The 14673-nt window shown below is 41.0% G+C and overlaps 1 protein-coding gene across 1 annotated transcript in view; it reads left to right on the top strand.

The window, feature by feature from the left end:
• Window positions 1-14673, top strand: part of ZBTB1 (zinc finger and BTB domain containing 1) — a 28365-nt gene extending 13692 nt beyond the window's left edge. The window contains exon 3 of the mRNA XM_021554532.2: window positions 8927-14673. Coding sequence (XP_021410207.1) covers window positions 8927-8963 — 37 coding nt within the window. The 3' untranslated portion in view covers window positions 8964-14673. The remainder of the gene's footprint in view (window positions 1-8926) is intronic.

The raw sequence follows: 14673 nt of genomic DNA on the forward strand, positions 1-14673 counted from the left end.
TAATACATAATTGTGGAGAAAACAATTAAAAAATAAAACCTTGTTGTACTTTCTCCCAGGAGATCTCACTTTATCAAAGAGGGCGGTAATGCTCCTTCCTGCTGAGCTATGGAAGGAGGAAAGTAATGTAGATCAGCAATTAAGGCAGTTGGATTAGTTGATCATTGCAGGTCTCTTCCAGCTGAAATGTTTTATCACCTCATGTGCCAGTGGTGGGGTTGAGAATAGAAGCCAAGAGTTGATGGTCTAGTCCAGGGCTTTCATGTGCTTGTTTCTGTCAGAGTTGAGTTTCATTCCTAGTTTCTTGGGGATTATGAAGGGTATCGAGTTTTAATTTTAGACAATTCAGAGGAGTGAATATACAATTCAGAATCTCCACTTCAGCTGTTAAAAGTAGCGTGTTGCCTTGCATTTATTCAGTTTCAAATGTGCATTAAGATTTCTCTTGGTTGGCAGACATGTTCATTTCTGCAGTGATGGAGAAGGCTCCCCCACCAGCCCTTGGTCCTGAGCCAGCAGCTGCTCCGAGGCACCAGCTGCTTTGGGTGCAGTTTAGTGGGATTTTAGTGTTTTGCTTTAACTGCTCAGTCCTTTGTTTTCTTGTATGATGCTGAAGTCAGCCCAGTCCTTGACAGCACAGGGGCCAAAAGAGCACAGGCATGAATACACTCCAGCACTCCAGAGCTGGGGGGTTCATCTGCTGCACACAGTGATTCTCTGACATGCAGGTTATCCCTCACAGCATCAGCTGGATTGGGAAGAGCAGTCCAGGGAAGTGAAGGAGAACCGGAGAGCACTGGGGGAGCTGGCAGGAGGGTCTCGTGGCACTGGAGGAGTGGGAAGACAGAGTGGGAGAAGAGATCCTAAATGGGAGGGAGTGGCAAAGGCAGGCAGGCAGGCAGGATTAGAGCTGTGCAGTGGGAAGCAAATCCCAAAGGTGGCATGGAGGGGGTGGCTGGAGGAGTGGGTAAAATGTCCCGGCTGTGCGAGCAGAGGGAGGATGACTCAGCTTGGCTGGGGAGCTCAGGACGCGGGGTGCGTACCAAGCACGGCCGGCCCCGCAGGGCTGCGGGGACACGGCCCAGATTAATGCCCTTGTTGAAAAGCAGCAGGTGACCTCTGCCATGTAAGGGATCAGTCTTGAATTCACTGAAGGGCTAAGGGTGATTTATAGAGCCTCCTGCTCAGGATCAGGAGCCCTTGTTTAGAGCCTATTGGTCTGAACTTGACCCAAAAATGTTTCTTTGAAAATGTGACTTTCTAGTGTAAGTAGACCTGTCGACTACAGAAGTTAAATGGAAAAACTGGGAATGATGGTATTTACTTGTACTATCTAACTTTATAAACACCCTGAATACTTCTGTTTTTCAATTATAAGCTGTGTTGTAGTAGCCTTTCAAAGTAAAGTTTGTTAAACCTTTCCAACTGCACTTGAATTGATGTTTCTTCCTGTTCTAGGGAAACAAAACCCAGTGCCTTGCAGTTCACATGTATGAAAGTCCATTCTAAGGCTCACCAAGAGCATGAATTGCACTGCAGGGAAGCTTAAAAGTGGATCTACTTACATGTAGGCAGAAAACATTAGAATGACTGAAGTAGCCTGAGAAGTGATCAAGGGGAGTATGGGAGAACATAAACAAGTCAGGCTGGCTTGCGAGTAGATGGGTATTTAAATAGATGAGTATTTGAGATGGCGTGTAAAAGCGTGCAGGGGAACAGCATGGGACTGTTAGAGAAAAGGCCTGGAGTGACAGGAGGAATTTGGCTGCTGTGAAAGGGGAGAAGGTCTGGGTGCTGAGGCAGCCTGGGGCTGGCCGCTCCTCAGTGTTCTTCCCAGAATGGGACAACATCTGCAGGAGAGTGAAATGATGGTGTTTCAGTGCTCCTACCGTACAAAAATGATTTAATATGGAGACAGAACAAAAACAGACATGAAAAAAAATCAACAGCAGTTACCCTAGAAGTTTTGATGTTACTTGAAAGATCATGAAGAGGAAGCAAAAGTATTTTATTTAAGAGTTCTTTTCCTCTAATTTGTACTTTTCTGTTGCCATAACATTGTTCCTTTCTGTCTCCTTTTAGTGAATGTTAGTGTGTAAAAGCACTTAAGGATCTTTTAAACTGGAGGTGTAAGCATTGTACACGGCATAGCCAGAAAGAAAAAGATTTGCTGGATGCCATAAGTTATATTTTTAAGTGATATGCTATTCTTACTTTTGGAGGACCTCTCTGTGTTCTGTTGTTTTTCTCATTTTGGCAGTGCTACGGGGCTGCAATCCTGAGAATTTATAAGTGGTCAGCCTAGCTCTTAGCTTTCAAGATTTACTGAAAGTTAAAAAAAGGGAATTCATGAAGACCCGGTATGAGCTTTAAAATACCGCAAAAGCTATTGAGTTTCTTTTTCAGTTTTAGAGGAGATGTTTAAAATGTTAATATATATATACTTGTAAATGTTTCTGCTGACTTGCTAGTTCAAAGAGTATTTACATTTGTGTATAATGATATTTGTAGCCAACAGGTCTGTGGAGAAATCTTGATTTCAATAAATAGAGTATCATGGAATTCTAAGAATTTACGCTTTAATTAGGGTATTTCTTTATGTAATACTTTCAGTTGGTGTACAACATCTAATTCAGCATATTTTTTTATTCAAAGCTGTAGACAGAAAATATATTGCCCTGGAGAATGTATTAAAAATACATTGTTATAAAAGTGAATAGTTTGACTGCACGATTGTATTTGAATACTCTAGTGCTAAACCCTCAAGAGTCTCAGAGCTATTGGTGAGGACACAGATTTGCTCCTGGAGGCTGTGCCACCTTGAGCCCTGGCAGCCCTTTACTTCTCCCCATTAGTTTCAGCTCTCCTCTCCCCTGTGCCACCCTCTCCATTGTCACAAAGCACGTACCTCTGTAGCTGCACAATGAGCTGAATCAAACAACGGGCTTTTCTCTATTCCCTGTGGGGCAGGTTTTTGGCTGGATCAGTTCCCTGCTGTGCTTCCCTCTCCATCTCTGTGTCAGATCTTGTGCAAGCACAATAGAAGGGGTGGCACGAGAGGAGGAATGAGTGGCTGGGAGGGGGCTCCTTTGCTTAAACAAGCTGTACCAGAAGTCAGAGCATGTCCCGAATTCGGTCTCTGTCTCCCCCAAGCATCCTCAGGGAAGCTGAACTCTTACATTCATCTCCTATTTCCTGAAAAGGAAAAAGGCAGCCCAACCTCTTACAAATGAGACACATCTCTGCTATCTGTCCTCTTCGTGAGAACTGGAAACCTTCCTGCATTCAGCTCATCCCACAAATATGCTCTGGAGCTTTCTTAGTGTTTCTTGAAGCAGACTGGGTAGTGCTCTGCACCACTGGGTTTGTGTGGTTGGCCTGGCCCCAGGCCAGGAATGAGCTGGGCCCCTTGTCTGGCCAGACACCAGGAATGGCTCCCACCTTCCCCTGGCCTTCCTGCCCTCCAGCTGTGGGCCCAGATGCAGCTGTGGAGCTCCTCTCTTGCCCTGTGCCCCTCACTGCTTTTCACAGGAAGGGGAGACAGTTGTCTCGTTTTTGGTCTAATGCTGAAAGCTTGGGGTAATTTCATGTGTAAGTTAAGCTGATGCTGGCAATATCTGTTACTATCCCTGTATGCTTCTGACTTTTAAGTGCTTCTCAGTCTCAGAGGGTTAAAACTCAAATCTTCTGACTTCCCTAATTCTCAGCTGGTTTGATGCTTGTCGCAGACTTAAAGACCTACAAGATGAAGCATGACTAATTTGACTTTATAAAGTCTGCTGAAGGTTAGAAATTAGGAACATGTTTTCAAAAGCTGACATTACTGTAGTTCTCAGCTATAAACCAGTTGTCTGTATTTTCTTCCAACTTCCAAAAAACTCCTAAAATACTGCTGTGCAGTGTATTCTTGAGACATGTGAGTAGGCTGAAATTTTGTAGAGGGAAGATGCCAAAAATCAGGACGCATTTTATAAATTGTGTCTTTTGCTACTTTTACAGTCACTTCCACAACTCTGGAATTAATTGTGATTTTATTTTTTAATGCAGAAAGACAAATCTTAATTTGTAACAGGGCAGTACAGCTCATGACTCAGGAATCACTTCATCATGACTATAAATATTCAGCCCTGAAACAAACAGCCCGTGTTCCTTTTCATGTACTTGAATGGCCAGTGCCAGCTTCATAGGAGAAATGCTATCAGATCTTTATTTGGATTATTTTTACCCTCAAATATCTTGTAGGATGGGGATTTTTAAATTAATTTAAGAGAACAACGCTGTGCATCATGCTTTTAGAGAAATGGTTTTCAGTAATTCATGAAGATTTTCTGTATAAGAGTGGTTGAAAATAAGTTTTTAAAGTTTCATATTAATATATTAAAGGGAACATAATAGAACTGTGAGATGAGAAATCCTCAGATGGTCCAAGACCAGGCTTTGACTGTCTCTTTTGTGTAGCCAGCCTGGCACACCTCACTCCAGCAACCTTGAGGTTCAGACATGGTCAGGATCTTTGATTCTCTTGCAAGAAAATGAAAAAGCTTAATCCTTTCCTGTGCCTTTTGGCATACTAAAAACCATAGTAAATCTTCCTGCAGCGACAACCACAACAACAATGCTGCATGTAGAATTTCCGGTGGGAGAAAAAAAAAAAGAAATGGTTCAAGAACTTCCCTCTGACAAAGTTATGCTGCCATTTATTGTTCGTACTCAAACTCATGTGTGATTTGCATCAAAGATTTTGGGGTGTACTTTTCTTTGTTTGCAAATAAGACGTGACTTCAGATAAATATGTCTTGTAGTTCTGTAGACATCCCCAGACTCCTGACAGGGAATGAGTGCATTCCTTATAGGCCTATAAATCCTGGAAGCTGTGTAGATGGTAGGAAATCCACTGGAAATCAGGACTGTTGTAAATCCTTAGTTTCTCAATTTGTCTGTCAGGCAAAGTGCCACCAGTGTCAGCAATTGCCAAGGTCTCTGCAGCAGCTGCATTCCCAACACAAAAGATGCAAAAATTAGTCTTTCCCCCCTCTTTTCCCCCATCTCCCTGATGACAAGGTTGCTATTTTAGAAATGAATCCTTTCGGCTCTTTTATTTGCCTTCTGTTTTTTGAAGAGGAAGATCTGCTTTCTTCCTGTTTTAAAGCAATGATTAGGGTTAAGAAGTTGCTTTTTTCAATAGTTTTCACGTGTTCAGTTGAACCTACACAACTCTCAGTAATACCTGTTCTCTCCTTTTTAGGTAACCACCCCACTACATTGTTTTGTGGGTGGTCACCTGAGGGACTTATGCTTCTGACTCCCCAGAAAATGAAAGGGAAAAATAACATACTGTCCTTCTGTCCATGGCAAAAAGCCCCAAAGAACATGAAAGTTTGTGGAAATGCAGATAAGCTGGCTAAAAATAGAGTTTGCTGAATACCATAAATTGCTTTTGGTTTTGGCAGCAGATACACCAGACTTCTGGTATCGGTTACACTCCTCTTACACAAGTTGTTGTTAGGGCTTTTATTTAGGATGCTAAAGATGGTGCCCTGGTTTCTTCCCTGCCTGTGGGTTTCCTGCTGGTACCTACTGGTAGAGTCTCAGCTTGCAAATTACTGAGGTTCTGGTTTCTAGCCATTGGTTATTGAATTACTTAGAATAAATCAGAAACATTTTAAGAGACAAATCTAAAGTATCCCTCCTTTGGGAAAAGGATAGATACAGTAATATTGTAGGAAGAGGAAATACAGGGTAGGATCCCTTGGAAGTGATGAAGAAATTGTCTTAATATCTTCCAAAGCCCAGAAGAGCTCAGATGTCTGAGCTACATTGTTATCAGGTGAATTAAATAGAAGTAGTGTACACTTACATATGCTGTAAAATATGACACTTAATACTCTGCATGCCTGGAAGTCTGAGGGCTAGCCCCACCTAGTCTGCTTTCAGATGGATTGTGTTTCACTTAGATTTTATTGGTCATTGCTGACACGGTCAGTTCTGCCAGAAAAGACAGAGGTCCTGATGCACAGTAACATAAAAATTGGAACATAATTCAGTCAAGACACAAGAGATTTGACAGTAATTGTTACAGTTCTTTCCGCTTTAGTTTGTTGTGCAAAGAGTTAAATAGTTCAAAGGCAGTTTCCTTTGGAGAATGTTTATTTGATCAAGTTCAGTGTGGCTTAGACCCCAAATAGAAATACCAACTTCAAACAGAGCACTGGTATGAGAGAAGGAATAGTCTGTGGCCTTCCAGACCTCACAAGCTCTGTTTGTTAGACAGAGTCAAAACAAAGATGTCCCTTAGAACAGTATACATTAACTCAGTGTATTTCACACACCACATCCTTAATCTCCCATCTACTTCTCTCCCTGGTCCTTTGGGCTGTGACAAGGTCACTGAGATCCTGGATGAACTACAGTCTCCTCAGTGAAAAGCACATATGGTGTGATTGGGCCATCCAAGCTACTTAGATTGTTAGAGAACGTTAGAGGAGCTACTGCTCCTGTTTACTAATTCTGAAGTAATACATCCTTTGGATTTTGGAACAGTGCTTATCTTTGCTTCTTGGTTCCCTTTACATTGCAGGAAGCAGGGTGAGGAAGAGCCCAGTGGCTGCTTCTCTTAGATGGAGCCTGGAAGATCTTGTGGGCTGAGGCATGTTGTTGTTTTGTTCCTTCAGCTCCTTAGCTGGCTGAATCTTCAGACTTCTAATAAATGCACTAAGCATTGAAAAAGCATTATTAATGCATGATGAGCTACACCGAGTTCAGGCAGTGAACGTAAGAGTGGAACCCATGCAGACGCTGTTAGCGCAGGAACCTGGTATGGGGCCAAATCTGGAGAGCCATCTTTGATCTGTCTCCAGATCCTGCTTTTATTTGTAAACATCCAGCTAATCACAGACTTCCTCTGACTTTGATGGAGTGGAAGGAGCCGCATCCCCTGTGAGCGCTGGGACGGGCTGGAATTGTGCGGAGGCTCAGGGCGCGGGCTGGGGGTTCCGGCGCCATCTCGTGGCTGGCTGGGAACGCGCGTGTCCCTATTCCCAGGCTGGAATTTTGCTGGGAGCAGGGCGCAGCGGCTCCTCCCGCGGCTCTGCATCCCCACACAGCTTCTGTGCTTAGGGCAGCCGGGCCGTTTTAGTCTGCGAGGAGGGCACCGCGTTTTATCTCTGATCTCCCTTCCTGTGGGTTACAGGCTCCGTGTGTGCTGCACCCCACCCCAGCACAGTTGGCACTGATTAGCAGTGCTGCTGCTGGCTCATCGGAAAAATGTGATTTAATATTCACAGGCAGCCCACCTGCCCGCACTCAGAGGTGGTCCCACACAGCGCAGCCGATGTGTTTCAGGGAGGTGGTGGAATGAAGCTCAGTGGTGTGCGTGAGTTGTCCATGATTTGGAAATGACAGAGATTTTGGACTGCGAAGTGCAGGCCGGCATGGTAATGAATAGCAATGGCAAACACTGATATCACCTGGGGAAAAACAATGCTCACATGCATACTGTACTTAGAACACCTTTTTTTCCTCCTTTGTTAGTTTACCAAAAAAAAAAAAAAAAAAAAAAAAAAAGTACTATCTGACTTCTGAGCTAGTCTTGTAAGAGTTACTTTGCAATAACAGCACCAGTGCAGTGAATTCTCCTCCAAGATTTTAAGAATGTGGTAGGTAGACATATGGCCTTGCTGCCAGAACCAGCAGTACTTTGAAGGTAGAAGTTACCCAAGATGTGTTTCCCCTGTTCACATTGCCCTCGTGGCACAGAACAAAAGCCTTTTGTCCCAGCTGGCACTTTTGTCCACCTTAAGTATGTGACATGGCACAGAGGCAGATAAAATACCAGACAAGCCTGGCCTGGCACACGCAGTGAGTGAGGGCTGGCCACGGTGCACACCGAGGTGTGGAGCATCACTCGAGGCTTTCCTCTCGAAGGTGTGCCAGGAAATGCAGCCCTCAGCTGGCCTTGAGGATGCTTTGGCAGGTAAGTAATGCAAAGAGCTGCTAAACCTGGCTTCATGTGCAGCCTCTGCAGTGTAGACACGACCACTTGGGCCAGGGCTGCCACAGTCTCATAGAAACACCAAGTGTAAATTATTCAGAAGTGGCACAATCATATACTTTATACAATATGATTCACGTATACAGAGAAAGAAGTCAGTGTGCAAAAAAAAAAAAATATCCCAAACAACCCTGAGGATTGTCCTCAAAAGTTACAACCATGCATTGTCAGTTTCTTGATTGTTCTTCTCTGACACAAATCTGCTCATATTTGTAATGAACTAGTGTGGTTGAAAGAGACTTCCAGAAATTGTAAATATTTATATAATTTATCTGCACTTAAAATAAGAATTTGGTGTGTGTGTGGGGGTGTGTGGGTGGAGTAAATACATAACAGTTGCCTCTGAGTTAGGTAAAATAAAAAAAAAAAACCACAACCAAAAGTACAGTCAAATATGAAGCAATAAGAAGTATTCCAGAGTGGGGGTGTTCCATACTATGAGTGGCTGAGGGGAAATAATACTTTTGCAATTTTTTGAGAATCCACTAAGCCAAGCCATAAACCATTGCTGGAAAGTAACACATACAGTATGAAAAATTACTTCTGGGAGATTTGGGAAATGAAAGTTTTTCTTCAGCAAATCTGTAGCTGTTTTGAAAACAGAAGGCAAAGGAAAACAAAGCAAAAGTTTCTGAAACAAGATGACAGCATTGTTCAAGGTTGTGTTCTGGTGGGGTAGGGGTTGAAGGAAGTGTATGGCTTTTTAGAAGAGTTTCTGACTGTGGTGGGTGCTCTGAATATAACTGAAAGATGGGTATTTAGAGCAAAACCACACATGGTGAGGTGGGAGGGACCACATCATGCTAGCAAATACAGTACTGCAGTGTGGGCTTCTGACTTTTAATATTTTTCTTGCATTTCTTTTCTGCATGGCAGTAGTGAAATAGGGACTTCTAAGCTTCTGAACAACTGAGAGAACCAGATTTGGAGAAGACATGAGGAAGAACTGGTCGGCAAAAGATTTCATAAAAACTCAGAACCTCGTGTGCCAGATCTGAATTGGCACCACCTTTGCTTTTTTGACATACTGCAGCATTCGCAAAAGGCACCAAAGCAGTCAAATTATAACATGCAGTAAAAGTTGTTTTGGACTCTTCTATGTATCATAAATCTTACTTCCTTGTGACTATTACTTACAGCTGTGCAAAATTAATTTGAAGTCTTTCATGGAGCAGACAGCCAAAAGAGGCAGATGCCAGGTGTTAAGGGCTGCACTGAAATGAATTTGCAAAATTTCTATTCACACGCTGGAGTGCTCCTTTTCTGAAATGCGGCTTCTTAGAGTTGCTGTCAAAAACTGTGTAGATTTTTTAGTTTAAACATTACAAGTATATACTCATGCACAATGCTTAACTATCAAGTGTTAAAAAAGAAAGAAAAAAAAAAGAGTAAGAAGTGAAAAAAAATCTTAAAAACTGAGGACAGAGGGTCCCTGAGAAAGGACAGGATGATGTGAGAGATCCAGCTACATGATTTCCCCTGCTGCCATGATCATCATTTGCAAGCTGAAGAGGACCTTCCATGGAGCACAATGCTTGTATGTGGAGAGTAAAGAAATGGTGCTCTGGTCTTTTAAAAAGAATGGTGAAAATTTTTTACCAACAAGGAGATGAGTAAATGTAAAATAATCTTCACAGGGCTCAGGGTACACTTTGTTCTGGAGCTAAACCTTGCAAAAGCTGGCTCGAAGAAGAGAACCAGATGTTCATGTTCATATTTGAACATTTTAGGAATAGTAATGTTTCCAGCTAAATTAATGGGGGAGGGAAAAACCCTAACTAAAAAAGCAATAAGGCAGTAAATGTTCCAAATTAGGGCAAGCATGAATTATAAAAATATAAATTTCTTTTGCTTCCCTCAGACAGGGAATCAAATTAAGACATGTAAGCAGACTAAACATGCTGATTATCTTCTGCTGTAGTTACGTATCTTACTAATTCTACTCATGATTATAAAAGGATGTTTCATTGTTCACTATAACTGTTATCTCAAGAATAGTCTGTCTATAATTTTATTTATAATTGGCATAATTTTCATTACTGTTGTTACAAAGTGTGTAAAATATTGTCTGTATTGCAGCTTGTATAGGGCATGTGTCTGTGCTTGCTTTACTCTTTTTGAGTTTATAAAGTTACTATACGAATGCAAGAAAAGATGTTCAGATATCTTTGAATGTGGTTGCTTAATCTAATTACGTAGCCCCCAATGTTTCAGCATATAGCTGTTGAAGGTATCAGCTCTATTAACACATAACACCTTAAACATGAATGTAGGTATTTTAAAAGCCTCCAGTGCAGCACTGGAATGCTGACACTTCAGTCCCAGTGGCTGTATGGAGTAAAGGGGAGGATGGTGAATATCTGGGCAAAGCCAGATACCACTGGGGACTCTGCAGGAGAAGGCACAAGACATCTAAGAGCAAATGGGATGTGCTTTCTATAGAAATCATGAAGGACCTTAAGAGCAGGACCACCAAAAAGCAGAGGAGAGAAGGGAATACATTTATAGCATCGCCTTCAACAGTATAGAAAGCATAGGACATTAGAACAGGCTGTGACTGTTCTGTAGCTTAGCAATTACTTCCAGTCTATGTAGAGTATCAGTAAAGACATTCCAGGTTAGTTATCATAATCTTTAAAGCTTATTCTGTGCTTTGCAACAGTATCTTTAATAAAATACTCTTACAAATTCTGCTTATTATTCTGATTTAATTCCATTTTACACCTGAGTTGATAACAGTCCTGGCAACAGGGTGAAGGTACCACCTGCTTCATCAGGGCCTGTGTTTTTCCCATTCACCTGCTAATGACAAGAGGGAAAACAGAGATGAATAATTATCAAATAGTCATAGAAATGAGAAAACGAGGAATTCAAATCATGCTACCATTCAATTATTATAAAAATTGTTCACACTAAGCATATCAGTAAATCTGAGAGATTAATCACATACTGATCTCTGAGTAAGAAGTATTGGTCTTTGCCTGTGTTTACAGTACACCATTTATCTTGTTTAAGGCTTAGCATAATTTTCCAGCTTTACAGTTACTGTCAATAATTGCAGTATATTGTTTAAACCCATCACAGCAGTTCTAGATAAAATTTTCTGTTTTCATTTATTTACCCCCTGAACCATATAGAGTATCCTTTTAATATCTTCAAACAAGACTGAGCACGTACATTAACAGATAAGAGTAGAATTCAGAATAATCCTGGCAAGGTACAGATGGGATCTGAAAAGATACTTAATAGGAACAAGTGCAAGATGGAACCATTAGCTATGCAAGTAAAGGAACAGCTGCTGAATTTCATAGAATCCTAGAATGGTTTGGGTTGGAAGGGACCTTAAGGACCATCTCATTCCAGTGCCCCTGCCATGGGGCACCAGACCAAGTTGCTCAAAGCCCCATCCAGCCTGTCCTTGAACACTCCCAGGGATGCAGCAGCCACAGCTGCTCTGGGAAACCTGTGCCAGGGCCTCAGTCATCCTCACAGTAAAGGATTTCTTCCTTATATCTAAACTAAATTGAATCTTCCAGTTTAAATTGAAAAGAATCGATGCATTATTTTGGATCATATTCTGAAAATGAATCTGCAACACCATGATGTTGCAAATAAAGGTGAAAACTGAAATGTACAAACTGGAGTATCATCTGCTCCTTCAGAACCGCCAAGGCAAGAGCTGGTAACATTTCCAGTTTTGAGCATAGCACTTGAAAACTAAGAGACAAGTTGTGTGCAGAGAATCCAGGAGAAAGCAGTGAGTGTCTGGAAACCAAGAAGACTTTGCTTCTGAGTACAGGCTGAGTAATTTTAAGTCATTTTACAGAAGAGTTGGTGGAGGGAAAACACAATGATTTTCATATATAAAATCTGGTTGCAAAGAAAAGTGGCACAACTGTTTCTCATATCCAAAGTCAATATGAATAAAAATAATTGCCTTAAATTGCAAGAAAGGAAATTTTGGTTAAACACAAAATGGGACTAAATGACCTGTTGAGGTCCTTTTCTCATCTGATTCTGTGATTGCTGGAAATTGTTGTGCTTTAAAGTCACTTGCTGTCAGTAGAGCTGGTAGTGCCTGCAAGAAAAGGAGGCTGCAGTTAAAAGGAATAAAGAACTCACTGCCTAAAATGCACAGCACACCAGTTTATCTAGTTAGCACTAGTGATACTAACTTCAGCTTTTAATCATACCTTAGCAAACTGTCAGAAGTCTATGCAAATAAATGTGCTTAAAAACCACTTAATTATAAAATAATTATTCCTTGAAGCATCAAGCATTAGTTTAATCAGTGTTGACAACTTCCATGATTTTATTGATTCTAATCAATCTGAGGCAGCTTGATTTCAGTTGAGATGGTATAATGAACTATTTTATTTATTAAAAAAAATTAGACCTGCAAATTACGTGGAAAATCCTAAAAGTGTAATCTGAACATATGGTAAAAATGAAAAAGCCAGAAGGTAAATAAAGTCAATAGGTTTATAATTTTAGGAGATCTGCCTAACGAGTTTTGAACTCCTGGTTTGGCAGTATGAAATTACAGTGCCCTATATTCTGCTGTTCTGACTATTTCCATAGTACTGATCATGCATTTGTGTAATTTGCCAAAAAACATGTTATAAATTTGCAGAACTTTCTTTGTTAGTCACAAAAACAAAAGAGCACTTATATAAGTAAGATGATGTCTTGTGGCTGCCCTTTAAATTAACAAGGAGCAGCTGTGCACAAAACTTGGCGGTATATAAATACAGAGTAAGTTATGTAGTTCCCCCCACATACACTATGATTTTTAATGCAACACCTTGTTAGAAGAATCTTGCCATTTTATATGCTGGTAGTTCTTGTCTGAATTCCAAGAACCAGACATACGTTCACAAATATAAACAAGATGAAGAATTTTAAGGTATTGTGACAAAGTATTACTAGATCTTAGAATAGCAGTTGCTTAGACTTTTCTGAATTGATTGCTGTAGTATGAAATAATCCATTCTCACCAGTACAGTCTGATCTATGCAATTTTGGGGATAGTTTTACAAGGGAAATGGGTACCACAATTTAAGGTCTTCTGAGTGCCAAACCTGAAAAAAATAATTCATTGCATTTCCAAGTGGCTGATGTCTGATTGAACTGTAACTTGGGCTCAAGTCCTATTTTTATACTCTATTGCCTTATGAAACAAGTAGGGGGTGGGGGGGAAAAATTTTCCTTTTATCAAGATAAAGATAAGGGTTGAATTCCCAATTCTGCTCCAGATACTGAGCTCTTGCTTCACTGAAGAAAACGAAATATCATCTTCATTTCTGGCTGGGTGGTGTAATGGAGAATAGCCTACAGCATATTATGTAACACTGCTGAACAGGAAACATGGGTGCATAATCAATCCTAAACACAAATAAATGGATCAGAAAGAGGCCTGCCACTGCCAGAGGTACCAAATTGCTGCTCTGGGAGTTGCTGTGAAAATATGGTTTAGAGATTCAGGATGAGGGAATAGCAGCAAATGTTTTGTTAAAGGGAAAATCAGACTTGTGCTGAAGTCCTCCCCATAAAGCTCACTCTTTAATTTCTGAACCAGTTGGTTTGGCTCACCTGTACCATGATTGCATATGAAGCAACATAAAAGGGAACCATGTGGCTCTTCCCATATGAGAGGATGACTACATGGATGAGTTGGTTCACAAACTGCTGACAAAAAGCAGGTTGGTAATAGCTCTGCTGAGAAGAGAGAATACGTCTAATGAGGTTTTAGAGGTTGCTCCCTCTCGTTAGACTGGACTTTCTCTAAGGACATCAGTAAGAGGTGATGGCAAGAACGTCCTGTGAACTTCTGACTGAATAGGAATGAAAGTTAAAAAGCAGCTGGGACCTAGACATACCATTGTACAGAAGAAAACAGCACCTGTGTGCCCAGCTGGAAAAGAAATACTTCTGCAATAGGCTAAACAGCCTCAGCCCAGAGAGCTTTGGATTTTTCCTTAGGATGTCTCTTTACACCAGTAGCATTAAAATGGTGTGCTCATGTGTTCCTCTGAGATCTTTTCTCCAGATTTACTACAGCAAAACAGCTCCAATGATGAAATAAACAGGACTGAGAGAGTACTGTCAGGGTGAGCAGTAATCCAGTCAATGCAAACACCTCTTTAGCAGGTTACCAGCACGTGTGGGTGTCAGCACAAACATATCAGGGCCACACTAGTTAGTGGGCCAAGGAAACCCTAAAAAAATTTTGTCTGGGGCTGTTGTATATATTTTGTGCCTGGGCTGATAAAACATATAGTTAAAAGCTTTGGGCCAAATAAATGAAATGTCACTTCTAAATTGGATAAACCTTGTTTGATTACAGTTATAGTTAAATGAGACATCAGATTAATTTTGCTGCAAATACTGTTTATTGTGTTAATCAATATTGTGTTATTTCCTACTCCACTTGTTCTCTCCATCTACAGCTTCTATAAATATGTTTTTGAGGCAGGAGTCTTCTTTTTACTCCGGAATAACAGGGTCTGAGTTTGTACTGCAGCTATTAAAACAGGCTTCTTGTGCATTATTAGTGCTCCTAAGGGACAGTCCTCACAAGGATACAAATAATAAACAACATCAACTTTTCGGCTGAAACAGAA

This window comes from Lonchura striata, chromosome 6, assembly GCF_046129695.1.
Source record: "Lonchura striata isolate bLonStr1 chromosome 6, bLonStr1.mat, whole genome shotgun sequence".
Taxonomy (NCBI): Eukaryota; Metazoa; Chordata; class Aves; order Passeriformes; family Estrildidae; genus Lonchura; species Lonchura striata.